This window comes from Oryx dammah, unplaced genomic scaffold (assembly GCF_014754425.2).
Source record: "Oryx dammah isolate SB20612 unplaced genomic scaffold, SCBI_Odam_1.1 HiC_scaffold_17, whole genome shotgun sequence".
NCBI lineage: Eukaryota > Metazoa > Chordata > Mammalia > Artiodactyla > Bovidae > Oryx > Oryx dammah.
The window spans coordinates 16951918-16977914 of record NW_024070201.1 but is presented as its reverse complement, the minus strand read 5'-3'; the positions used below and the strand labels follow the sequence as shown (position 1 = coordinate 16977914).

At 34.2% G+C, this 25997-nt stretch overlaps 1 protein-coding gene across 1 annotated transcript in view; it reads right to left on the bottom strand.

Moving 5' to 3' along the window:
- CUL5 (cullin 5) overlaps positions 1-25997 on the bottom strand; it is a 128356-nt gene that overhangs the window by 34220 nt on the left and 68139 nt on the right. Inside the window, exons 5-11 of the mRNA XM_040257920.1 lie at positions 24918-25059; positions 23246-23391; positions 23083-23163; positions 6278-6371; positions 4961-5091; positions 4641-4748; positions 1814-1878 (exon numbers count right to left, since the gene is read on the bottom strand). Of these exons, the coding sequence (XP_040113854.1) occupies positions 1814-1878; positions 4641-4748; positions 4961-5091; positions 6278-6371; positions 23083-23163; positions 23246-23391; positions 24918-25059 (767 nt within the window). The remainder of the gene's footprint in view (positions 1-1813; positions 1879-4640; positions 4749-4960; positions 5092-6277; positions 6372-23082; positions 23164-23245; positions 23392-24917; positions 25060-25997) is intronic.

The window sequence follows — 25997 nt, the reverse complement described above, 5'->3', positions numbered from 1 at the left end:
CCCACGGCCGCAACTACTGAAGGCTGTGTGCTCTGCAGCCCACACACAACTGGAGTCTGTGTGCTGCAACACACGGTTCCGCAGGCCTCAACTAAGACCCAACGCAGTTAATAAAACAAAACAAAACTATACTGAGATAACGGAACATACATCCAGTCATTCTGGATGTATGAGAACACCATTTAATCCTCATTCTCAAAAAATATAATACCAAAAAAATACATGAAAAACTGGTGGGAAATACATGAAAAATCATATGCTAGTGGGAGTGTGAAATAGTACAATCACTTTGGGAAACAAACCACCGTGACATACAAGAACATGGATAAATCTTAAAAACACCATGCTGAGTTGAAAAAAGTTTTACACAATAATACACTATTTTATGAATTCAATTTCTATGTAGGCCTAGATCAGGCAAACCTAATCTATGTTGAAATAATCAGAACAATAGTTTTCTGGAAGAAGGTGGGGATAGGGGTGGGACTGATTGGGAATGGACATGAAGTAACTCTCAAGGATGATGAAAATAATGTTTATTTTAATAGGGATGTAGGCATTTGTCAGATCTCATAAAATTAAAAACATAAGATTTATGGATATGACTGTAGGTCAATTTTATCTCAAAACAAACATAATATTCAATTAATGACTGCATGATAAAATGTTTAGGGAGTAATGGTTACTGATGTTTGCAACTTCTTTTGAAATCACTTAAAAAGTTAACTGATGGATATACAGGGAGATACATTATTTAATAAAGCAACAGAGGAGACTTTACTCTTAAGTCTGAATATTTTCATTGAAAAAAGGTGGAAATGGGAGAATAAGGAAGACCTTTACGTGTTTATATGAAGAAATCTCCAAGATGCAGAGTTATATGTTTCATATTTATAAAGAGAACACAACAAATGCCCTTCTAAACAATGCTAGTTACTATAAAAGTGTATGACCCAGGTGTCTTCCACTGTACTAGTACTTATATAACTTATATGGTACAAAAAAGACAAAATGAAAATGATTTAAACAAAACAAAAAACAAAGCCCTATTTTCAAGTATTTTAAAGTTATGTATAGTTTATTAAAAATTACAAAAGATCATTTTTCCAATTAACTTTTAGTGCTACTTAGTACTAAAGATACTATAACTAGCTCAGATTAATTATCATTACATTTTCATTTTCAGATTTTTTATAACAGTAGTCTTACTTGAGATGAGAACTCACCAACAATGAGTTTAAAAAAATAGTAACATTTACATTAAAATTTATATCCCATTGGAAAAAATTTATTTATTTATTTGGATGTGCCAGGTCTTAGTCACAGCATGCAGAGTCTTTAGTTGTGGCATGTGAACTCTCAGTTTCAGCATGTGGGATCTAGCTCCCTAACTAGGGGATCAAACCTGAGTCTCCTGCATTGGAAGTGTGGAGGCTTAGCCACTGGACTAGTTCCAATTTCTCTTTTTTTAATCATCATGGTGAAGAGAGTCCTATTCTATGCTTTTGTAGGTTATAAAGTAACTGGTGAATAATGAGGAAGAAAAAACAAGCAAAGAATCTGAAAGAACAAAAGTTTTTTTTTAACTTAAAAAAATAAAGTCAACATTCTTTGGTCACAAGAGGAGATAATATAAAATTTAAAATAAAGAGAATTTTTAATAATCAAAGGCAGCAAAATCATAACAGTTAAAAAAAACAAAAAATAAAGCTCATAGGGTTAGGGAAATAGGGCACTTTGCATATGCATATCCAATAACATATAACACATTCTGTAAAATGCAAGAATTATAAACAGGATTTAAAACACTTACCCCTTCTGCTTCAAAGGTAATTCAAGTTTAAATATGGTAGCATCATTAACAACTGCTTTATATGCCTGCAAATAATATAAAATAAGATATGAACATTATTTTTAATACTTAAAATACAGTTAGAGGAATTATTGTAATTCTAAAAAATACAAATTAGCTTTTTTTTAATGATGTATCTGGCCTGATGGAATTTTTCAAGTTAATGATTTCAACATGCTCTTGTCATGTTATGATTATCATTATTCTCAAGTGAGGTCTTAATGTGGCCTGATAACCATAACATTTTCTCTTGTCTACACAGTCTCCTAGAAAATATTTTCATATCACCTCCTTTTCCTTCAAATATCCAGTATTTCCTCCCTCATGTATATTCTCAGCTGATGATATGACCTCCTATTTCACTGAGAAAACCAAAGTAATCAGAATTCCCTCCTCTTTCTCCAGCATCATCAATTTTCCCTTTCTCCATTATTTTTATAGCCTCAGTATGCATATATATTATTTTAAATCTTAAAGATTCTCTCTTGGCTTTGTCCACCTTCAGCTACTGCCCCATATTTCTCTGTCTCTCATTAAGCTAAACTTCTAGAAGAATTATCTAACTCACTGTCATTAATTTCACTACTACCATTCTTATTTGAAACTGTTTTAATCAGGCTTTCAACACTTCTACTCCAATCAATCATTCTTGTCAAAGTCATTCACAACCTCCATGTAGACCACAGTTGGTTCGATCCTTATCTTACCTGACCAGTCAGCAAGATTTGAAAACAGTAAACCATGCCCTCCTCCTGCAAAGAGTGTTTCCCACTTGTTTTCTAGCATAGCATTCTCCTCTCTCCTCAGGAAAGATGGCTCCTGGTTTTCCAATAACTAACTTTAGAATGCCCCAGGTCAATCCTTGGGTTTTTTCTCTTTGCTACCCTCACTCTTAATTTGAAGGCTATATATAGCCAGTGTCAGAGCTTTAAAAATCATCTATATGCTGAAGGTCCTAAATTTATTTTTGCAGGCCCACCCCCTCCATTAAGCTCCAGATCTGATGTTGCCATATGGATGGCAACTTTAATAAACATTTCAAAGTGAACTTTGTCCAGAACAGAGTTTCTAGTCTCTAACCATCTCCCTGAAACCTGCTTCTTTCAAAGTCTTCATCTTCCCTCACCTCAGCAAGCATATACTTTTAACTGATCAGAAAACTCTGAGTGTCATCCTTGACTGATCTCTTTTGCTCACATTCCACATCTGATTCCAGTATCAAGTCCTGTATACTCTATTTTCACAACACATTAAAAATCCAACAACTTTTGACTACCTCCACCTACTATCCTTCTGGGCTGCACTTCCATCATTACTTAACTGAATTACTTAAACTGGTTCTTAACCCATATTCTTGCTTCCTCCTTCAGCCTATTCTTTTTGTAGCAAGACAGGTGATTCTGATAAAATGTTAAGTCAGATCCTGTCATTTAGTTTAAGATCTTTCTATGAGTTTCTACACTACTCAAGAGTAGAAATAAAACTCCTTACCATGGCTCTCACAGTCTTATGATGATTTGGTCTCCTGTTATCCCTGACTACTCATTTCTGATTTCTTACTATTCTCCCCCTCACTCAATTCACTCTGGCCACAATGATTTCTTTCTTCTCTGGTTCTGGAATATGACAGGCATAGTCTTGCCTTAGAGTCTTTACAAGTGCTGTCCCTTCTGGCTAAAGCATTATTTCAGACAACCAGGTGACTTATTTCTTAATCAACTTCAATCTTAATCTGAATGTCACCTCAATAAAGCCTTTGTAGGAGAGGGTGAGGGTGGGATGATATGGGAGAATGGCATTGAAACATGTATACTATCAGGTAAGAAACGAATTGTCAGTCTATGTTCGATACAGGATACAGGATGCTTGGGGCTGGTGCACCGGGATGATCCAGAGAGATGATAGGGGGTAGGAGGGGGGTTCAGGATTGGGAACTCATGTACACCCGTGGCTGATTCATGTCAATGTATGGCAAAACCAATACAGTATTGTAAAGCAAAATAAAGTAAAAATAAAAATTAAAATAAATAAATAAAGCTTTTGCAAGTCATTCAATTTAATATTTCAAACCATCTTATTACCTCCACACTCCCTTAAATCCCTTTCATATTTTATTTACCTATGTACCTTTCTATCCATTTATCTATCTAAACATAGTAATTTTTAAAAAGCTACTGAAGAAAGCTGATTGTCTTTTTAGAGTCTAGAAAAATATTTCACTTAGGAAGTAAGGAAAGGTAGTTTAAGAGTGGAAAAATTAACGGTAATTTCTAGTGATAGGTTTATGACATTTAAAAAGATACAACTTTAAGGATAATATTATGTTTCCTTATCATTATCCTAGACTATGATGATGGGAAATAAGGTATGGAAAACAGGGATAAATGTGATATAACTCTTCTAAGAGCCGTAGGAAAGGAAGTAGGACAAAGAAATCAACTCTGCTTGGGACAGGATGTGGGGGGAGGCAGAGCATCAGGGAAATTCCAAGAGAAGTATACTCTGAGCTGAGTCTTAAGAAAGGACGAGTAGGATTTCAATAATCAGTAATATTCTAAAGAGGAAAACATTCTTGAAAAAATGAGGAAGAGAGCTAATTTCTAGCTAAATTCTGGTTCACAACCATACCCAATCCTTACAAAAGCATTTAAGAAATCATATGTAATATGGTTGCCCTCCACTGTTGAAAAATAAGAGTTGCTAGGTTTTTTACTTTATAGTTTAATAGCATGATGCTGAAAGTTTCTTACTACAATTAAGATAACAGTTTAACATACAGCAATATTACCTTGTCTCTTGCAGTAAGAAATCGTGGGTCATCTTGAAAAGCTTCTTTGACAAGTTTACTGAATCTATTAAATAGTGTAAGTAACTGCTCAACATACTTCTCAGAGTCCTAAAAAATAAAGAAAATAAGAAAATATAAACATAATTTTAATAAACCATTATAGCTTTAAAATTTGGAAAATTTTCTGAAATATTTTTTTTCTTAGGAAAGGTGTTCCAACATCACTGTTTTACCATCAATTACTAGTTTAAATACCTGATTCTGCATTTACAAAATAACCTTGATATACACCTATTATTGTCATTGAGGAAAAAACTTACAGTAGTAATAGTTTCAGCAGCTGCTACCATATCTGCCAGGCCCGCACTGATGATATGCTCCTCCAAGTCTTTTAACATTGGTTCTATCCCATTAGGAACTTTGTCCATCAATGAAAACATTAAATGTAATTCTGAAAGGATAGGACATACTCATGTAATCATTTCATCCATCAGAATAGATTTTGTCTTTGATTTGTATCATGGATCTAGAATGCCTATGATAATAAGAGTGTGGGGAAATATTAGTTGGAAGTTGACAGCTTTAACAGTATTCTGCAAGTACAATTAGTTTAGGAATTGTTATAATAAGCATAAGCATAATACTATAACTGCCTGACCTACCTTCTCAGTCTGACACAAATTATTTTTAAAAGAAACTCTAAATAAAGTGATCACATACTGTAAAACCCAACTCCTCTTAAAAGGTGAGTCATCTGACTTTCAATACAATGGAAAATATCTATTCTAAGAAACCAACATCAAGGGGTAAAATAATCATGTCCTCAGATTATTCAGAGTAATAAGATAATATAAAACTGTATTCATAAAGAATTTTTCAGTTTATAAAACTTTCTCCTGTTAACCCCCACCTTGGATCAGTGGACTCTACTTAGTTTGGCATACAGAAATTCAAATATTTCATTTGTACCAAGTGAGAAACTTGCTTTTACTACAAAAATACTTCTGAAGAATGTATAGATTTAAGTGAACTGAAATATATACTTGAAATGCAACTAGAGATTAAACAGGACCTTGCAATTTTATAACATGAAATCTAGAGAGCAATACATCAAAATGTTAAAAGTGGTTGTCTCTGAGCAGTAAGGATATGGGTAATTCTTCTTTTTGGTATGTATTTCTTTTGGTATTAATGTACTTTCTACTTCCTCAAATATAAGTTTATGGGGGAGAAGGATCAAGATTATGAACACAGGGAGTTTTATTGCTTTCTAAAAATATTTGTCATACAGTTCCACACAAAGTCAAATTACCTAGTTCTATCCTATACTGTACATTTATCATTTAAATTAGCCTTTAAAAGCAGAGTCTTACTTTTGAGAACAAACTGAAATGTACATGAGCACATACAAACATACTGATACCCAAGGAGAAAAAAATGCTTAAAATACAAGTTCATAATCTTCTTTACAGCATTTCTAACTATGCTAAATATTTTGATCCTTTTCTTTACACAGTTTGCCATAATGAAAGTACCTATGTATAAAAGAATGACCTAACTGTAATATATTTAAAGTGATGTGCTTCAAAGATATCCTATTAAAAGAGTATGATAACTTCATGTAGTGTTTTACCTACTTTCAGTTTCATTTCGCTTGATCATGCCTTGGCACTCTGCTAAGATAGTCTCTTTAAAGGATGTCACCAGGGCATTTACACAGCATTCCATGAGCTGAAATATATCAAAAATTGGTCAAGGCTATTATAAGCACAAATAAGGCACAAATCTACTCCACTGTATTTTGCTTTACAGTTCCGTAAAACCACATTGTTCAACAACAGCAAAAAACTAAGTATACTGAAAGTAGATTTTACTTACCTTTATTAGATGATTGATGAAGATGGATACTCTATATTCATTTACCAAATATACTCCCCCTTAAGGAAAGCCTAGGAACTCAGGTTCTCTATAGACATTTCAGTAAAAGTCCCCAGTGAGGGAAGGGAAAAAAAATTTAATCTACAAAATTAAATTTAAAACAAACAAACAAACTTTAATGAACTCTTATCTGGAGAGAACCTGTGTTGGAGTTAGATGCTAAGATTCTAACAGTATGAACATTCAATTCAACTCATAGTAGGTATCACTGCTGTGGGCACCAAAGAAGTGTTAGGATACCAAGAAAAGAAAGCTATGACCTCAGATTTGGAGAATATCACTATCTTATAAAGGGCAAACTTTAATAAATAAACTCAGTTAAGTGGCAAAACACATACATACAAACAAAGGAACTATCATTTTTTCCTGGGTAGTTAAAAAGGTCTCATCCACCTGATGAAATTTAAATTGGATCTTGAAAAGTGAATATAAGTCTTAAAATGGATTGGTTAGTCTAAGAATATGAAACTAAATATGGCAGTGAAGAGATAATAGGAGAGAAAGCTAGAAAGGTAGACTGGAGCGAGATTACGAATAAAGATCTAAGGTTTGGGACTTCGAAGGGTGTTGTTATGCTTAGTTGCTAAGCTGCTTCTGACTCTTTTGCAACCCCTTGACTGTAGCCCGCCAGGTGCCTCTGTCCATGGGATTTTTCAGGCAAGAATATTGGAGTGAATTGCCATTTCCTTCTCCAGGGGATCTTTCCCACCTAGGGAATGAACCCGTGTCTCCTGAATTGCCAAGGAGATTCTTTACCACCGAGGCACCAGGGAAGCCCATTCTATAGGTATGAAAGGTTTTAAACAGAAGATAAATGTAATGAACTTCTATTCCCCTACCAAGTCATTTTTAAAAGATCAGTCTAACAGCAGCAAGGTAGGTAGTACTGAGTGGTAGTAGGGAGACTGACAAACAAGGCTGTTTAAAGATTCTAAGTAAGATGATCAGGGTCTAATGTTCTGGTTGGGTCTCAGGAAAATCCACCCCACTCCATCACTGCTCCTCTGTGTCATATATTTTTACTCTCCTTGCAGGTACCAAAATGAATAGGTTGTGATTACCTACATAAGGTACACTAAGGCTGATATATCTCTTCTTCTTAAAACAGATCACCTATCTGTATTAAGGAAAGGGAATTATATGTGCCTTTCAAGTTCTTTGCTAAAAATTCCTCTTAGAACTGACTTAATGTTGCTAATTACTGAAGTTGAATTTGGGAATGGAGATTCATTATACTACTGTTTCTATTTCTTAAAATGTTAAAAAAATTTCTGCAATAAAAGTTTTTAGGTCCCTCCCTCTTTGAGAATTATGCTAATGACTTTAAAGTCCATGTATGTCAGTTCTATCCTAAGAAAAGCCATAGATATATGAAGTGGTTGAGAAATTTCTGCCAAGGTGGGAAGCTCTGATGCAATTACTGAGTAATTTCATTCTATACTGGCTCTGGAATATGCACAACAGAACACTCCCACCTTCAATAGAGAATAGGTAAATCTAACTATATATAACTTATTCTTATAATGAATAAAAAAGTACAACCAGAATAAGCTCTGTTTTCTAAAATAAACTCTATTTTCTAAAATCATCTGTTTTCTATTTCACTGAAAATTTACACTTGAACATAATCTAGCTCTCAGTTCAGTTCAGTTCAGTTGCTCAGTCGTGTCCTGGAGTAGTCAAGTCTGCAGACTCCAAAAAATCTAGAGTTGTGTGTTTCAACCTGTTTTTTGTTAAATGTTTTAGTGACTGTGACCAGCTTTTCTTTTAAAAATAATACAGAACAGTACAACAAAAATATCAGAGTGCTTTATATACAATAACAATGAATATTATTTCATATAATTTTGTTTCAGATATGAGTAAATAAACAACATACTAAGTTACAGTAAAAAATGTATTTTTTACTATAGGTTTCAGTGAGAATTAAAAGGAGAGGCTAGGGAGGCTAGGTGGTCCAATGATTATGACTCAGCCGTTCACTGCTAAGGGCCTGGGTTCAGTTCCTAATCAAGAAACCAAGATCCTGCAAGCCATTTGGTACAACCAAAAAAATAAATGAATTAATAAATAAAATAAAGAGAGGCTACATTGACAAGATAGCTTTAGTAAATTGAGCAGAATTTGGTAACTGCTTAGATGAAAGGAGTTAGGGATATAACAGGTTACTGATGAAAAAACAGAAAGGTTACTGAAGCACTTTCTAGCTTGAAAGGTTAAGCAAATTATTAAAATAACTAACATCTTTTAATGAGAACCTATACTGTACCAAAGATTGTGCTAAATCCTTTACATACATTATCTGATTAACACCAATATGTCATTTAACCAATGACAACCTTATGAAGCAGGTATTTAACATATGAGCAAATACACTGAGAGGCTAAGTTACTTTCAAATGTTATACAGTTCATAAGATCTTGAGCTGTAACATGAGGTCAGGTACATGACTCCAAGCCTAAGACTTTTGATACTATATTAGAAAGCAAGTATATACTTAGTAATGGCTATGTGCTCAGAAATTAGTTAAGTGTTGTAAGAAATAGAGAAGATAAAACATGGTTTATATGCTCAATACTCTCACAATACAGTTGCGGTTATGCAACTCTAGTATATAGTTGTATGTACTGTATGTAGTATATATATGTATTCTTCATACATAACAGAGGTATATTAAAAGTTCAATTACAATAAAGCAAAGAAGTGGAAATAAACACACTATTACTACACTATAAACTTCACAAGGATAGATTGTGCTCTGTCCACTCCACAGTGCTTGATAAATAACATAAAGCAGCCTATAATCTGCTACTAAATCAAGTTGTAGAAACAATAGATACAGTGGGAATTCAAATAAGAGAAAATGGATGAAGGCTAGAGTATTTGGAGAGACTACTGCAAGATGGGCTTTAAGAATTCTGAAGGATTTGAATAGGCAGAAAAGAATAGTAAAACAATACTTAAAAACATGAATCAAAAAAAAACAAAACAAAAACATGAATCCAAGAAAAAAAATGAACAGAATGAAGTATATGAATCGGGAATTATTTCTTAGTGGGTAGAATGACTTATTGGACAATATTAAGTTGGAAAAAGAACTTAGGACCAAATTATGAAGGGCCTTGAAAATAACGATATTATGGTTTCTGAATAAATAAGTAAAAAATGAAAGTGATGCTTATAAAAGAGTAGCCTGAACTCACAAAAGAAGAAATACAAGTGGTTCATAATAAGAATAAACACGCTTAGCCTCATTAGTGATTTTTCTTCTTCTTTTCTTAGTCATGCCATGCACCATGTGGGATTTTAATTCCCCAATCAGGGATGGAACCCATGCCCTCTGCACTGGAAGCACAGAGTCTTAACCACTGGACTGGCAGGCAAGTCCCCCAGTAATTTTTAAATGCACATAAAAAAATCTTTTAAAATCTACAATACCAGGAAATTGGAAAAATTAATAGACTGACAAAACTCAGATCAGCAAAAATAAGCACACTGTTAATGGAAATAAGAACAACAATATTTCTGAAAATCAGTTTGGTATTATATAGCAATCTGTAAAAGGTGCATACTCTTTGCTTCAGCAATCTCATTTCCAGGAAATTCCATTCCAAGAGAATGCCACATGTAAGAAAGATGTATGCATAAAGATGTCAAAAATATAGAAGTATATAAGATACAAAGATATAAGCATGTAAATATATTCCAGGAAGAACTATTCATAAAAAATAAACTATAATAATAATGAATAATAATGAAAATTCCCACCAGTAGAGAACTGGTTTCTATAGTGCATATATATGATGACATATATACAGGCATTAAAAATAATGTTATAATACAGATGTGTTTAGCATAGCAATGTACATCATAATTTTTTTAAACTTTGGAAAAAAAAAGAAGAAAGAATAAAGGGAATTCCTGGTGGTCCAATGGTTAGGACTTTGTACTTTCACTCTGAGGTCCTGGGTTTGATCCCTGGTCAGGGAATTAAGATCCTGCATGCTAAAAAAAAAAGGAAAGGGGGGGAGGAAAAGAAAAAGTAAGAAAGGAGGAAAAGGAAAAGAGAAAAGGAAAGAAATGAAAAAAGGGATCTTAACCAAGTAAGTATTACAAAACAGTGATCATTGTTGAATCTGCTGGCTGAGTTTGGAGTGGGGTTCATTCCACTATTTTCTCTACTTTTGTAAATATTTGAAAAATTTCATAGCAAACGGTATAGATCCCTGTGTATTGAAAAATCCTTTAGAAAACTACTTTATATAGGCAAAAAGAAGAAAGGGCAGTTGCTTATTTCCAAAGAGTCTTGCCATCACAAGAGGGTCAGATCCTTGAGGGCAGGGACCATGTTATTGCTCTTCTGTATTTTTCTCCCCATCTTTTACCAAAGTCCTACAAACAGAGTCAACCCTGAGTATATACTGGTTATTTGAAAAATACATCTTGAATGGAAAGGATAGTGATAAACCATCTCTCTCACCTTGTATTCCCTTTCTGTCTCCTTTTGCTAGCTTCCGTGAAGAAAAAAACTTTTTGCCATATGTCATCAATTCCTGTATTTTGCCTGAGATGAGCACAACTTCTAAATCCATAGCAATCTCCCCAGAGGTCTGCAAGGTGAAACACTTTAACTATCAATGTGCTTGATGTTTTACCTTCCTTTATAGCAAAACTCTTCAAAGATGATGCCTGCCATAAAACACAGCAGGCACTCAGTATTTGTTGAATGAATGAATGCATAGGTCTGTGAAGATGAAAGTCTGGATAGGTAGGCTAACTGACATAATAGAGTCTTTTTTAGTGGTATTCAATTTGCACAATTAATGCTACTTCACTGAAGTTTAATGAAAGCAATAGGAACAGTTCTGACTTTTGTTATGTAATTCCATATAAGTAATAATTTGCTTTTCCCTGAGCTATAAAACAGTCATTAAAAGTGACTCTATTTTATATTAAAAATTAAAAATTATTCTAGATTACTCCACCTTAAGATTCTACTTTATCATTATCAGGTCTTTAACCATACAAAGATACCTATAATGCATTCAAGAATTCATTTATTCCATGTATGGCTAGTCTCAAAATTAACTTTTTTTTTTTAAACCTTTATAACCATTGTTAAGTTGCTTCATTTCTAAACTAGTTATACAAGTAACTCTCTACAGACCAATGAAGCCAATTAGACTCACCTTGACTTTTTAAATACCACCCTTAATATACTTAAATATTTGAAGGTTAATAAGTACTTTAATGCTAATAACTTATGACTTGTGACCTTGTTGCTAATTCAGTTTTTTACTCAATGTTTTGCATATGTAGTAAAATAGTTTCTGTCTGAGAGTAAGTAAGCAACTTCTGTAAACCACAACCCTAAAAGTAAAAACTACCATGCTAGGCACAGCACTTAAATGTTTTGATATGGTAGTGCATTAAACACAAGTAGGTATTACCCTACTTTGCAATTTGAAGAAATTGATAATGGGCACACAGGTGGTAAAATGACAATGGAATTAAACTCCTCACCTTCTTCCAACATGTATGCCCCTAATCAGTGTAACACACTGCCTCCCTTTCAGAGCTTTGGTCACTGTGAAGAAATGAAGACTAGCCATCACCATTTCACTCTCTCTATTCCATCATTCGATTTAATTCTAGTGTTACTTTGAAGACAGCAATCAGTTCTATCTTCTTATCCTTGCTACCACAAGGCTTGACATAATTCAGGTGCATAATAAATAATAAACATATGACTTCAGGTAAAACCAAGGTATATAAGACTATCACCTAAAATACTAGTAGCCTTAGAAAAACTTTTTTTCCAAGTTATTTTCTTTTATACTTTTTCTCATTCTTTTGGGCATTAATTGATATATAAAAGGAAATACTTTGTATACTTCACATAAAAGGAGAATAATCTCACTGCTACATTTGCTACAATGTAGGCAAATGCCATGCTTTTGTTAATGGTTTGTCCCAGGCCCTCTAATCTACTTAATAATCAGTAAATATGCATTAAATTTCTAAATTTGGAGAAAATGGAAAATGTCACAATATCAGCCACACTTTTAATCCAACAGTGTGAAAATTTTTTGAAGGAATGGCAACATCAGTTTAGAGGGACTGTTTTTTTCTCATTCTTTTCTCACTGTTAAGTGTCACTTTTTGCGGTCAATAGTGCTTCTTCAAGCAGCAGAGCTCTGAAGCCTTTTACGCAGTTTTGCTCATCTGCCACAGGCCTATCCAGTGATAATCAATCTTACTAGAACTGTGTGTATAATTGGATCTAGGTGGGACTAAGTTGCTCTCCTATAAGTAAAAGCTGAAGTAGGCCTATCAGACATCTAAAACAATGCAGCTGCTCAGAACTCTTGGCCTAACTTACTTTCTAGGTTCTCCACTGAACTGCAAGTAGCTAAAGTTGCTAAATGGGTTATCTTCTAGATGAGTCAAGTATCACTATATAATACTTATTACAAACACATATATACTGATGACTCAAACATGCTTGCAACATGTGTACAAAGACACACTTAGACACAAAGCGTATGATCCAAGTTTGGGCACTCAACCCAAACTAGGCCAATTAGCGTGAGGCTAATTAAAACCAGTGGGGCAAGACTCCTCTCAGGTCACAAACCGGAGGGACAAACTGGCAGCATACATGATCCCAACTTCAATTCAACCCAGGTGCACTGGTGACTCAAATAACATGAGCGCTATTACTATAGATGAGATAAATATCCAACAGTGAAAAAAATTTAAGATTTCAAACAAAATATATATCACCATTCTTTAATTTACAAAATTATATCACACCTAGAAAATAAGGTGTATTACTAGTATCATGCAAAAGTGTTTTGGTTTATAAGTAAAATAAAATAAAATTCTAGATTCAAATAAATATAAAGAAGATTTTCTCTTACATGAGTGGCCAGTGGGCCACTGAACATTAAAATGCCTCTACAAATTCACACTCGCTGGAGGTAGATACTACCTTCACTGAAAACTCTTAGCCTAGAGATTCCAGTTCAAAATATCTAAAACAACTATTTAAACAATTCATAGCATAACTCACTTTTCTTTGATTCATCTATTAAAGTTTGCTGTACTGATAACAAAGAGATTAAAATGAAAGTTACATTAGGATGAATCTATAAGGGGATCCTAAAAATATTTTTGTGATTATGTACTAAACATAAAATTTAAACATTTTACATATAAAAAACTGTTAGAGAAAAATCTTGAGAGTAACTTTTATTGGCTATACATGTCAAAATCCCTCTGGGATATAAATTTTTATCCATTAAAAATGGGACTTTGTGTTCATTCCTAAAATGAAAGAATGGTATAATGTTAGAAACCCTGCTAATTCAATTTCCTGATTAGTTCAATGGAGGAAAATGCCATATGATCATCTCCACTGATGCTTCCCCTTCCCCCCAAAAAAGGCATTCTTCATAATATCCTTTTTTTTTAAAATTTTACTTTCATTTTAGCACATAAAAGTAAAAACAACAGAGCATGCCCAAACATACATCATCCAATTTCCTAAAATGGTAACTTTTTATGTAACTATAGCACAACTATAAAACCAGGAAAATATTACTGATTTACTGCTATGAAATAACTACAGACCTTATTAGAAATTCACCAGTTTTTCCACTAATGTCTCTTTCCTGTTCCAGGATCTTATCTATAAGCCCATGCTGTTTTTGGTTGTTAGTTTTGCTAGTCTCCTTCAATCTGTGACAATTCCTAGGTCTGTGTATGTGTATTATGATCTTGATACTTTTAAAGAACAGTAGCCAGTTATTTGTAGACTACCCCTCAAATAGGGATTGTCTAGAATTTTCTCATTTGAATAAGTTATTCAGTTATTAATTTTTGACAATTCCATAGAATTGATTTTTGTACTCTTCTTAAATGTATCATATTAAGGGGTACATAATATCACTATGTCCTATTACTTGTGATGCTAATCTTGATCATTTGATTAAGATAAGTGTTTTTTGGGTTTCTCCATCTTGAGTAAGTGAAAGTCGCTCAGTCATGTCCAATTCATTGCGACCCCAAGGACACCAGGCTCCTCTGTCCATGGGATTTTCAGGCAAGAATACTGGAGTGGATAAGCCATTCCCTTCTCTGGGAGATCTTCCTGACTCAGGGATCTAACCCATGTCCCCTGCATTGCAGGCATATTCTTTCTGTCTAAGCCACCAGGGAAGCCCATCACAGTAACTATTTTTCCATTACCAAACACTTAATACCAAGTCCAACCATGTTGCTGAAAATAGCAGTATTTTGTCCTTTATGGTTGAGTAATGGACTGTGAAGAAGCTGAGCGCTGAAGAATTGATGCTTTTGAACTGTGGCATTGGAGAAGACTCTTGAGAGTCCCTTGGACTACAAGGAGATCCAACCAGTCCATTCTGAAGGAGATCAACCCTGGGATTTCTTTGGAAGGAATGATGCTAAAGCTGAAGCTCCAGTACTTTGGACACCTCATGCAAAGAGTTGACTCATTGGAAAAGACTCTGATGTTGGGAGGGATTGGGGGCAGGAGGAGAAGGGGACGACCCAGGATGAGATGGCTGGATGGCATCACGGACTCGATGGATGTGAGTCTGAGTGAGCTCCGGGAGATGGTGATGGATAGGGAGGCCTGGCGTGCTGCGATTCATGGAGTCGCAAAGAGTCGGACACGACTGAGCGACTGAACTGAACTGAACATTCCACTGTGGCTGTGTGCGTGTGTGCAGACACACACATCCTCGCTCCCATATCTTCTTAATCCAGTCATCTGTTGATGGGTACCTGGATGGCTTCCATGTCTTGGCTATTGTAAATAACGCTACAATGAACACTGGGATGCATGTATGTTTTCAAAATAAAGTTTTTGTCTTCTCAAGACACATGCTCAGGAGTGGAGCTACTAAATGGTGCTCTAACTTTTCAGTGTTTTCAGGAACCTCCATGTGTTCTCCATAGTGACTGCACTAATTTGCATTCTCACCAACAGTGTACAAGAGTACCTTTTCTACATATACTCGCCAACATGTGTGATCTGTAAACTTTTTGATGATAGCCATTTTTATAGGTGTGAGGTGGTACATCACTGTAATTTTTATTTTGCTGTACAAAATATTTTAAGTTTAATTAGGCCCTAATTGTTTATTTTTGCTTTCTTTTGCCTTGGGAGACTGATCCAAGAAAATACTGCTATGATTTATGACAAAATGTCTTGATATTCTCTTCTAGGAGTTTTATGGTTTCAGGTATTACATTTATATTTTAAAATGACTTTGAGTTTATTTTTGTTATGTGATGTGAGGGAATCTTCTAATCTCATTGGTTTAACATGGTAATATAGTTTCACCAGACATCACTTGTTGAAGAGACTGTCAGACTGCTTTTGCAGTTCCACATAAGTTTTAGGAGTATTTCTTCTAATTCTGAGAAAAATGTCATGGGTATTTTGATAGGGATTGCATAGATTTCTTTGGGTAGCATGGCCATTTTCATAATATTAATTCTTCCAATCCAAGCCAGCATGGGATATATCTTTCCATTTTCTTGAATCATCTTCAAATTCCTTTACCAACGGCTTACAGTTTTCAGAGTATATGTCTTTCACTTCCTTGGTTAAGTTTATTCCTAATAATTAAAACTTTCTTTGATAATTTCAAATGTGGTTTTTTTTACTTTCTCTTTCTGATATTTCCTTATTACTGTATGGAAAGGAACAGATTTCTATACATTAACCTTGTATTCTGCAACCTTGCTGAATTCATCTCTTAGTTCTAATAATTTCGGGGTAGAGACATTAGGGTTCTCTATATCGAGTATCATGTCATTTACAAATAGTGACAATTTTACCTCTTCCCTTCAATTTGAATATCTTTTTTTCTTGTCTTACTGCTGTGGCTAGGACTTCCAATATCATATCAAACAGAAACAGCTAGAATAGCCATCTTTATCTTGTTCCTAAATTGAATGGGAAGGCTTTCAGCTTTAACCATGAATTACTATGGTATCTGCAGGTTTACTGTAAATGGCATTTGTTATGCTCCCTCTATACTCACTTTAGTAAGAGTTTACCATGAACAAATGTTCATTTTTTTTCAAATGCCTTCTCTGTATCTATGGAGATAATACTGTGATTTTTATCTTTCTTCAGTGTGGTGTACCACATTGATTTGTATACACTGAACCATCACTGTAATCCTGGAATAAATCCAACTTGATCATGGTATATGATCCTTTTTATGAATTAATGTATTTGGTTTGCTAATATTTTGCTGAGAATTTCTGCATTTGTATTCATCAAAGACATTGGCCTGTAATTTTCTTTTCTTGAAATGTCTTTGCTATGAGGACTTACAGAATGAATCTGGGAGTAGTGCCTCCTATTCAACTTATTTTATTTTTATTTCCATGGTTTTAGCTGTTCTTTCTCCTCTTTTATTATTTTATTTGGGCCCTATCTCTTTTCTTCTTTGTGAACCCAGTTAAAGATTTATCAATTTCGTTTATCTTTTCAAAAAATTTGCTCTTGGATTCAATGATCTTTTATTTTTTTTAATCTTTGTTTATTTTTTCCATGCTCTTTATTATTACATTTCCTTCCTTCTGCTGACTTTTGGCTTTGCTTGTTCTTTTTTAATGTCTTTTAGGTGGTGGATTAGGCTGTTTGAAATTTTTCTTATTTCTTGAGGAAGCCTTTAATTGCCATCAACTTCCCTCTTAGAACTGCTTTTGCTCCATCCCACAGATTCTGGAAAATTGTGTTTCCATTTTCATTTGTCTAGAGGTATTTTATGATTTCCTCTTTGATTTTCATCATTTACTCTTTGAAGTTTTAGGAGTATGCTGTTTAGTCTTCACATTGGTTATTTTCCCACTTTTCTTTCTATAGTTATACTAGTTACACACTATTGTCATTTAAAAAAAAAACCTCTTGATAGAATTTCTATCCTTACAAATTAAGGTTTGTCTTGTGACCTAGTATATGATCTGTCCTAGAGAACATCCCATGTGCACTTAAAAAAAATGTATTCTGCCTTTTTTTCCCCCATGGAATATCCTGTAGATAACAAATCCAACTCATCTGTTCTTTCTTCAGGATCTCTGTTGCCTTACTGATTTTCTGTCTGGATGACATATCCACCCATGTCAGTGGGGTGTTAAAGTCTCCCACTATTACCATATTACTGCCAATTTCTCCCTTTGTATCTGTTATTATTTGCTTTATATATAGATGTTCCTGGATTGGGTGCATATATGTTAACAAGTACAATATCCTTCTTGTATCATACCTCATATAATGCCTGTCTTTGTCTTTCATCACGGCCCTTGTTATAAAGCTTATTTTTTCTGAAATGAGTATTGCTATTCTTGCTTTCTTGTCATTTCTGTTTGCATGAAATTCTTAACCCAACTGCTCACTTTCAGTCCCCTTTTAAAGGGAGTCTTTTGTAGGCAGCATATTGATGGGTCTTGTTTTTTATCCCATCAGCCTCCTATGTCTTTCAAGAGCATTTAGTCCACTGACATATAAAGTAATTATTGATATGTATACACTTATTCGTCGCTAAGAGTCGGACACGGCTGAACGACTTCACTTTTACTTTTCACTTCCATGCACTGGAGAAGGAAATGGCAACCTACTCCAGTACTCTTGCCTGGAGATTCCCAGGGACGAGGAAGCCTGGTTGGCTTCCATCTATGGGATCGCACAGAGTCGGACACGACTGAAGTGACTTAGCAGCAGCAGCAGCATACACTTATTGGGGCTTCCCTAGTGGCTCATATGGTAAAGAATCTGCCTGTAATGCAAGAGACCTGGGTTCAATCCCTAGGTCAGGAAGATCCCCCTGGAGAAGGGAATGGCTACCCATTCCAGTCTTCTTGCCTGGAAAATTCCACAGAGGAGCCTGGAAGGCTACAGTCCATGGGGCTACGAAGATTCAGATGACTGAGCAACTAACATTTTCATGTACTTACTGACCCTTTATTACCTGTTTTTCAGTTGTTTTTGTAGTTCTCTGTTCTCCTTTTTGTTTCTTTCATTGTAATACCACACTACTTAATTACAGAGAATTTATGTTTTAATGTCTGATAGTGCTAGTTCTATTCAAAGTTTTTCTTTCTCAGTGTTTTCCTGGCTATTCTTACATGTTTCTTTTTCCGTGTGAATTTTATCCTGTCTAATTTCATGAAATAGTTGTGGCATTCTACTGGAATTACAGGAAATATATAAATTAATTTAAGGAAGAACTGACATCTATATCATTTTGAGTAACAGAATTTAAGAATAAGAGGTATCTTTCCATTTTTTCAAATCTATTTTTGTGTCTTTGGAGTGTCTAAGCTTTTCCTCTTACAGGTTTCACAAATTTATTAAATTTTTCATAAATATTTAATTTTCATTGTTGTTGCTATAAGTAAGGTTTGTCCTAATGCTATAGCCTCTGTTTATTATTTGTGTATATGAAGACTGATATTTGTATGTTAATTTTATATCCTATCACTTTCCTGAATTACTTTACAATTTGAGTTAGTTTTATCATCAACTGAAGTTTTTCCAGACAAAGTGAGAGTTTTCCTTCTGGCTTACCCATTCTTTTGCCTCTAATTGATTTGTGTAATTTAGTTTCATGGGCTAATACTTCTAACACAATGTTAAACAGCAACAGAAATAATGGATACAGTTGCCTTGTTCATGATCTTCATGGAAATGCCTCTTATGATTCTCCATAAGATAAGATACTGGCTTTAGGGGTAAGGTAGATATATTCCTGATAATATTCTTAATAAAATAACAATAAACTGAATACTTTATTAGCATCATAAAATGCATACATCATGCCAAAAAGAAGCATCATGCTTAATGGTGAAAATTTAGAAGCACTCCTTTCAAAGACTGAAAGACAAAGATCCCAATATTATTAACATTTTTCTAAAATACACCACTAGTAGATTTAATCCACTGAAGGAAAAATGTGATATTTATACTAGAAAGATAATCAGATGCTTGGAATGCCCCCAAAGAACAAAATAAAACTCTTATAAACAAGGAAGGAATTCAGTAAACTGCTAAGCACTATATGAATATTACTTGAAATGTGTATTTAGTCTTTATTAGGTCTGGCCTCATAACTGGGTACTACTTAGGTAAGACTTGCTCTATTACATAGAATACTAGTCCAGAAATTTGTTTTCTTGCATATACTGGAAAATAATCAGGTTTTGAAGGGTGTCTTACAACTTTCAAACAAGGTAACTGATATATCATAATAATTTCCTAATTTTCAGAGAAAACACAAATGTCAAAAATGTACATATTTTAAAATTAAACTTTGGTGTGCACTGTTGTGTATGTATTGTGCATATGTGTATCCCCATATGAACTGATAGACAACTGTCCTCCACTAGTAAGAATAGCTTAACAGGTAAGTATTGATTAAAATCAGTATCAATAAAGTATTAAGATATAGCATACCATTTTCTGATGGCTGATAATTCCTCTAAAACAGAGCTTAGGGTAGTAAATTTGGTCTCAATAATTTTCAGGGATGGCAGTAATTCTTTTCTTAGTAACTATTCAAATAATACTGTTCATACTTTGTGGAATTTTAAATTAGAACCCAGGATTGGTGATTTTTTGGTTTACTGTTCCTTCTATTAGAACTTATTTCATCTTAACATGTCATTTCTCTTGGAAACAGAAACTGTAAATTAACAAATATATAACAAATATTATGTATGTAGTATAATAGCCTTAGCTCAATGAGATATATAAAAATGTATTTGCATTAAGCCTTAAATTCCCAATGTTACAGTTAAGTCCACAGTTTTCATGCTTAATGTCTTCTCTGCACCAAATTTTGGTGTACAAACTATATAGTGGTCACTGATTAATATTAATCTATGTTCCTAAAAGTTAGAAAAGTGATAACCTTTGGGAAAAAAAGGATGGTAATAATAATTTGGAGGAGCATGATGGAAGGCTCTTAACTGCTGATAATTCTTGTTCTGGTGATTTCACAGGTACATTCACTTTGTGATAATTCACTTATTAACCTGAGATTTTTGTACACTTTTCTGTATATATGTTATATTTCAATCAGAATAGTTAATTTATAAAAATAAAAAGAAAATAAAAACAAACCATACAGACTTCTCATCTCCCCAGTAAAGCACCATCTTTGCAAGCATATTATATTGCACTTAGGATCTTTCTTGAAACAAAACAAAAACTTATCTTTAAATTCTAAAATCATTCGGTATGATAAGATGTTCATACTACTTGGATTCCTTGAAAGAGCAAGTTCACATCTTCTATCTCAAGTTTTTTCCCAAAATGTATATATGTGTATTTTAAAGTAGAGAGGAAGAATTTAACTGCTCTATATAAGCTTTCATGTGTATTTGTTTATCTCTACCTTCCTCATTCTCTTTTTCTTCCTCTCTCTTATTCACTCTATTAATTAGATCTCTATAGTTGAATTTCTGTTCAGTTTACTATAAATATGATACAACTAAGATGTATAAACTATAGTATAAGAACAATTCTACCTTACAAAATTACAACATCCCCATCAAGTGATATATGCAGACCAATCAACCCAAAATATTCAAATCCCTCTAACTAAACTCATCTTTCTCCCTCACTACCAAGATATATTATTATACCAAGTCTCTGTGCAGCAGCACAATTCTCCTAAGCCAAAACTTCAGAAATATTGTTGACTTTCACTATATCATCCCCATTCATAAGACATAATGTTCCACCTCTGGCAAGTCTGTTTCTACCCTCTATCTTTCCATTCCCATTGCTATAACCCTATTTGATACTCCAAATACCCTGCTTGAATTATTGCAAAAACCTCCCACTTCTAACCCAAGCTATTACCCACTCCAATTAATCTTTCATATTGTCACCAGATTAATCTTTCTGAGGGGTAACTTTGAACATGGCATACTTGTTTTAAAAATATTCAATGGCCTTCCCTAACTTCTGAATGAAGCTCAAGTGAAAGTCACTCAGTCGTGTCTGACTCTGCAACCCCATGGAAATCTCCAGGCCAGAATACTGGAGTGGGTAGCCTATCCCTTCTCCAGCAGATCTTCCCAACCTGGGAATCAAACCAAGGCCTCCTGCATTGCAGGTGGATTCTTAACCAGCTGAGCTACCAGGAGCTACCAAGACTGGTTTTAAATCTCTATAGAGAACTTCTAAAAACAACCATTATATATGCTCCCTTTTCTGCCAGTATCAGAGTTATTTGAAAGAGGAAATGTACTGCACATAATAAAAAGCAAAACAGACAAGAGAAAAAAGGTCCAACTCAGTCCAATTACTGAACAAATAAACATCACCATCACTCAAGATGGAAGAAGCCAAAGAAAAATCAGAAGTAAGAAAAAAGAAATCCCAACCGTAGTTGAAAAGTCTGGTTGTAAGCAAACTTGAATGTTACATTTTTGAATGTAAATCTAAATTTAGTTTGTAGGTTCCAAAGACTGAAAGGAACTAGAGGAAATATTACTTCTACATTAAATTTGATTCTTAAATTCCTTAACAAAGCACACTGTCACCCTCCCTGTAAAAGAAAACACCAGAATATATAATGTAGTATGGCAAGTATCTCTGGTCATTTTTTTAAACTGAAGAACTTACAACATAAAACAGAAACTATATAAAAGACTGATGTTCTCTTACCAAGTCATTAATATTTTATTTCCTACAAGAGAAGTATGAAAACACCTTCCCATAGTAAGAAGAAATATACCCTTGTAGTAATGATTTGGTGCTCACTCATTTGATGTTTGCAGCCACTATTTTATAAAATGTAATTACCATGAATAATGAGAATCAACTGTATCTCTCAGGAGCATATTTTACTTGCCACCTGAAAATCCATACTATGATTAACTTTAGGTATGCACAAAACATAATAAAAGGTTACTGATTAAAAACTAAATAAATAATATAGAAAAGCCTAGAGCAGGGATGGTAAACAAATTTTATCTTGCACATCACCTCTGTGGAAAACAATGAGTTCTGAATAAGGTGCCTTCTGAAGCTGTGCTTTGGCTCACTGGGAAAGAATACTATAATCACTGGTCACAGGAGTGAGAAATGATAAATAATGTTACTTGCATCATGTATTTGCCACCCCTGTGCTATTGCACTTTGCTGCTGCTGCTAAGTCGCTTCAGTCGTGTCCGACTCTGTGCGACCCCATAGACGGCAGCCCACCAGGCTCCCCCGTCCCTGGGATTCTCCAAGCAAGAACACTAGAGTGGGTTGCCGTTTCCTTCTCCAATGCAGCAAAGTGAAAAGTGAAAGTGAAGTCGCTCAGTCATATCCGACTCTTAGCAACCCCATGGACTGCAGCCCACCAGACTCCTCCATCCATGGGATTTTCCAGGCAAGAGTATTGGAGTGGGGTGCCAATGCCTTCAATAATCTCAAAAAACAAACTACAAAATTACTTACTGCTTCAACAGAGTTACATTCTCGTCTTGTTTCTAAATAACGTAGGGCTCGTTTTTCTTCTTCTTTTAATTTAGCATCTGCCTGTCCAGAAGCAAAATAGCAATCATTTTAAGAACATCAAGAAAACAGCTCAAATGATCACATATACTAGGTTCTGACTTACATATTTCATATAATTCTGTACACCATTTTGTTGTAAATACGAGGGTGCCTGTGTTCTATAAAATCTCTCTGTTGAATCCAAGTATGCCTTCTCAAAATTGTCCCTATAAATTTGGAGCTTATCCTCTGGATTAGAACAAAGGTTAACTGAAAAACAGAAAATAAAATTTTACTCTAATTATGATTCGAATCAGTATTTTGAGTACAATAAATGAAAAACAAATATTGAGGAGTCATGTTCAAGGGACTGTGACCATGCCCAAAAGAACATACAGTCATATAAGACAAAATCCTTCTCTATAAAAAACTTGAAAAGGTAACAACATAAAGGAGTAAAGTGACATACAGTACAGAAAACGTGAACTATTTTTGAATAGGAATGAGACTGATGAATAACTGGATGATCAAGAAACCACTCACAAAAAAGATGGGATTTGAATTCAGTCTTTTGGAACAAATTAGCATTTACACTGGTTAGTAAATACTCAGAAGTAGAATGATACTAGATTAAATCAAGATACAACAATGAGGTTGTCTGAATGGATTGTAAGGTTAATAGAAGATAAGGCAGAATGGCAAGCTTGGAATGGTTATGGAGAACGTCAACTCTCTGGCTAAGTAACCTAAATTTAGCATGGCATACCACTAAATGGGTAATACCAATACAACAGCACTTAAAAATTAATCTTGTGAAAGTATATGGGTTAAATGATAGCAACAATATCACTATAAGAAGACTGTTTCAAAAGTCTGCTGCTGCTGCTAAGTTGCTTCAGTCGTGTCCAACTCTGTGTGACCCCAGAGACAGCAGCCCACCAGGCTCTCCCATCCCTGGGATTCTCCAGGCAAGAACACTGGAGTGGGTTGCCATTTCCTTCTCCAATGCATGAAAGTGAAAACTGAAAGTGAAGTCACTCAGTCATGTCCGACTCCTAGTGACCCCATGGACTGCAGCCTACCAGGCTCCTCTATCCATGAGAAGTAGAAATTAAAGAAGTCTAACCTGGTGAACTGAAATAAAAAGGAAGAAATATCAGGGACATGGCTAAAGAAAATCTAGACTTTATATCTAAAGAAATACAAGGGCAACACAGAAAGCAAGTCAAAGATAACCAAAGGTTCATTAATATAAAATCTTCTTACTGAAAACTCATTTGTGTCAGACATTCTATGATCAGTAAAGATACAGTGTCAAGAACACAGTTAAAAATGCAAAAGTATTATGACAGGAAAGCACAGGTACTAAGAAACACCTAACCTAGTCTGGGAATTAGGAAACACCTCCATGAGGAAACAGGGGATTTGACTGAATGAATAAGAAAAGTCTGGAAAGGAATATACACACATGAAATTAACTGATGCCCTAAAAATAAAAGTTAAAAAAATGGTTACCTTTTATAAGTTAGAGTTTTAAGACTATGTTTCCCTAATTTACATAGCTAAAAGGATTTACTAGCTAAGAGATGAGTGAAATGGAGAAAATAAATATTAACTACACAAATATGAATTTTTCCAGGTTTCATTGAAGAATATCTTTTCTGTACTCTTAAAGCATAGGGCACTAAAAGCAGATGTCACTATATGCTAACAAACGTTAACTTTGATAGTACTATTCTATAATTGTCTTAGAATTTCCATGAAAAGGATATTTGATCATAAAGTTCAGAACATACCATAGGATTCTCTTACTCCAATGACAAGCTGAGAATCAAAAGCTTCTCCTAACCTTTCAGCATGGACCAGCTTCATTGCACTATCTTGAAGTCTGTTTTTTATATTTGAAAAGATTGACTCATTCCATGTATCAAGCATGAGCTAGGAAAAAAACAACAAAATAGGCAATCATTTCAATTATTAATATACCAAGTACTATATACACACAAAAAATTTTAAGTACAAATGCTAATAAAGGAAAGCAAACTCTTAGTCCTACATTCACTTGAATACTATAGGAAACCAATATATTTAAATTTGGTAAATATCATCTGGTAAACAACAGCAAAGAACAAGTGTTTGTTAGAGTCAAACACAACTGGATTTGAATTCCAGCTGTTACTTATATATCTGCTTTCTCAACTGGAAAATAGTGAAAATAACAGTATAAATTTCAAGTTTTTGTTGCAAAATTAAACATGGTAATACATGGAAAATGTTACTTTATGTAGTTCGAAGGTTGAATTTCAGAAATAATGATATGTGTTTGGGACGTTCATATGCATATTTGTATAAATATATGATAAATGGGAAAAGGATACATTGAAAATGTTTGATAACAAATCTCAAAAGAATATACAAATTCACCTTATAAATTTTCAATTTATGGAAAGAGCACACACATACTCCTGAATATGCTGTCAGTATTAGCCCAAACTTTAAGGCTGGGAAAAGGCAACAAAGTACAGGCCACTATTTGAATGCTTATGTTGGTTGCTATAACCAGTGAGTTGTTCAACGTTCAAATGGAATTTTTTACTTTTAAAATCTGTGATTCCATTTGATTCTCACAAGTAGAAATACATATGTATTAAATACATATGAAAAACAAGGACAGCAAAGTTAGGTTGTAACTGATTGAAGAACTGAAAGGGAAATCTGGGATTCTTCAATTTCAGAGCTGAGTTCTTTCTATTAATTCATGAGTTGTCACTGGGCACAGTGTTTTTATGGCAGTTTAGCCAAAACTAAACACAAAAATTCCAGAAGCTAATATATTAATGGAAGGGTTTTTTGAACAGACAAAAAAGTAATTTAAT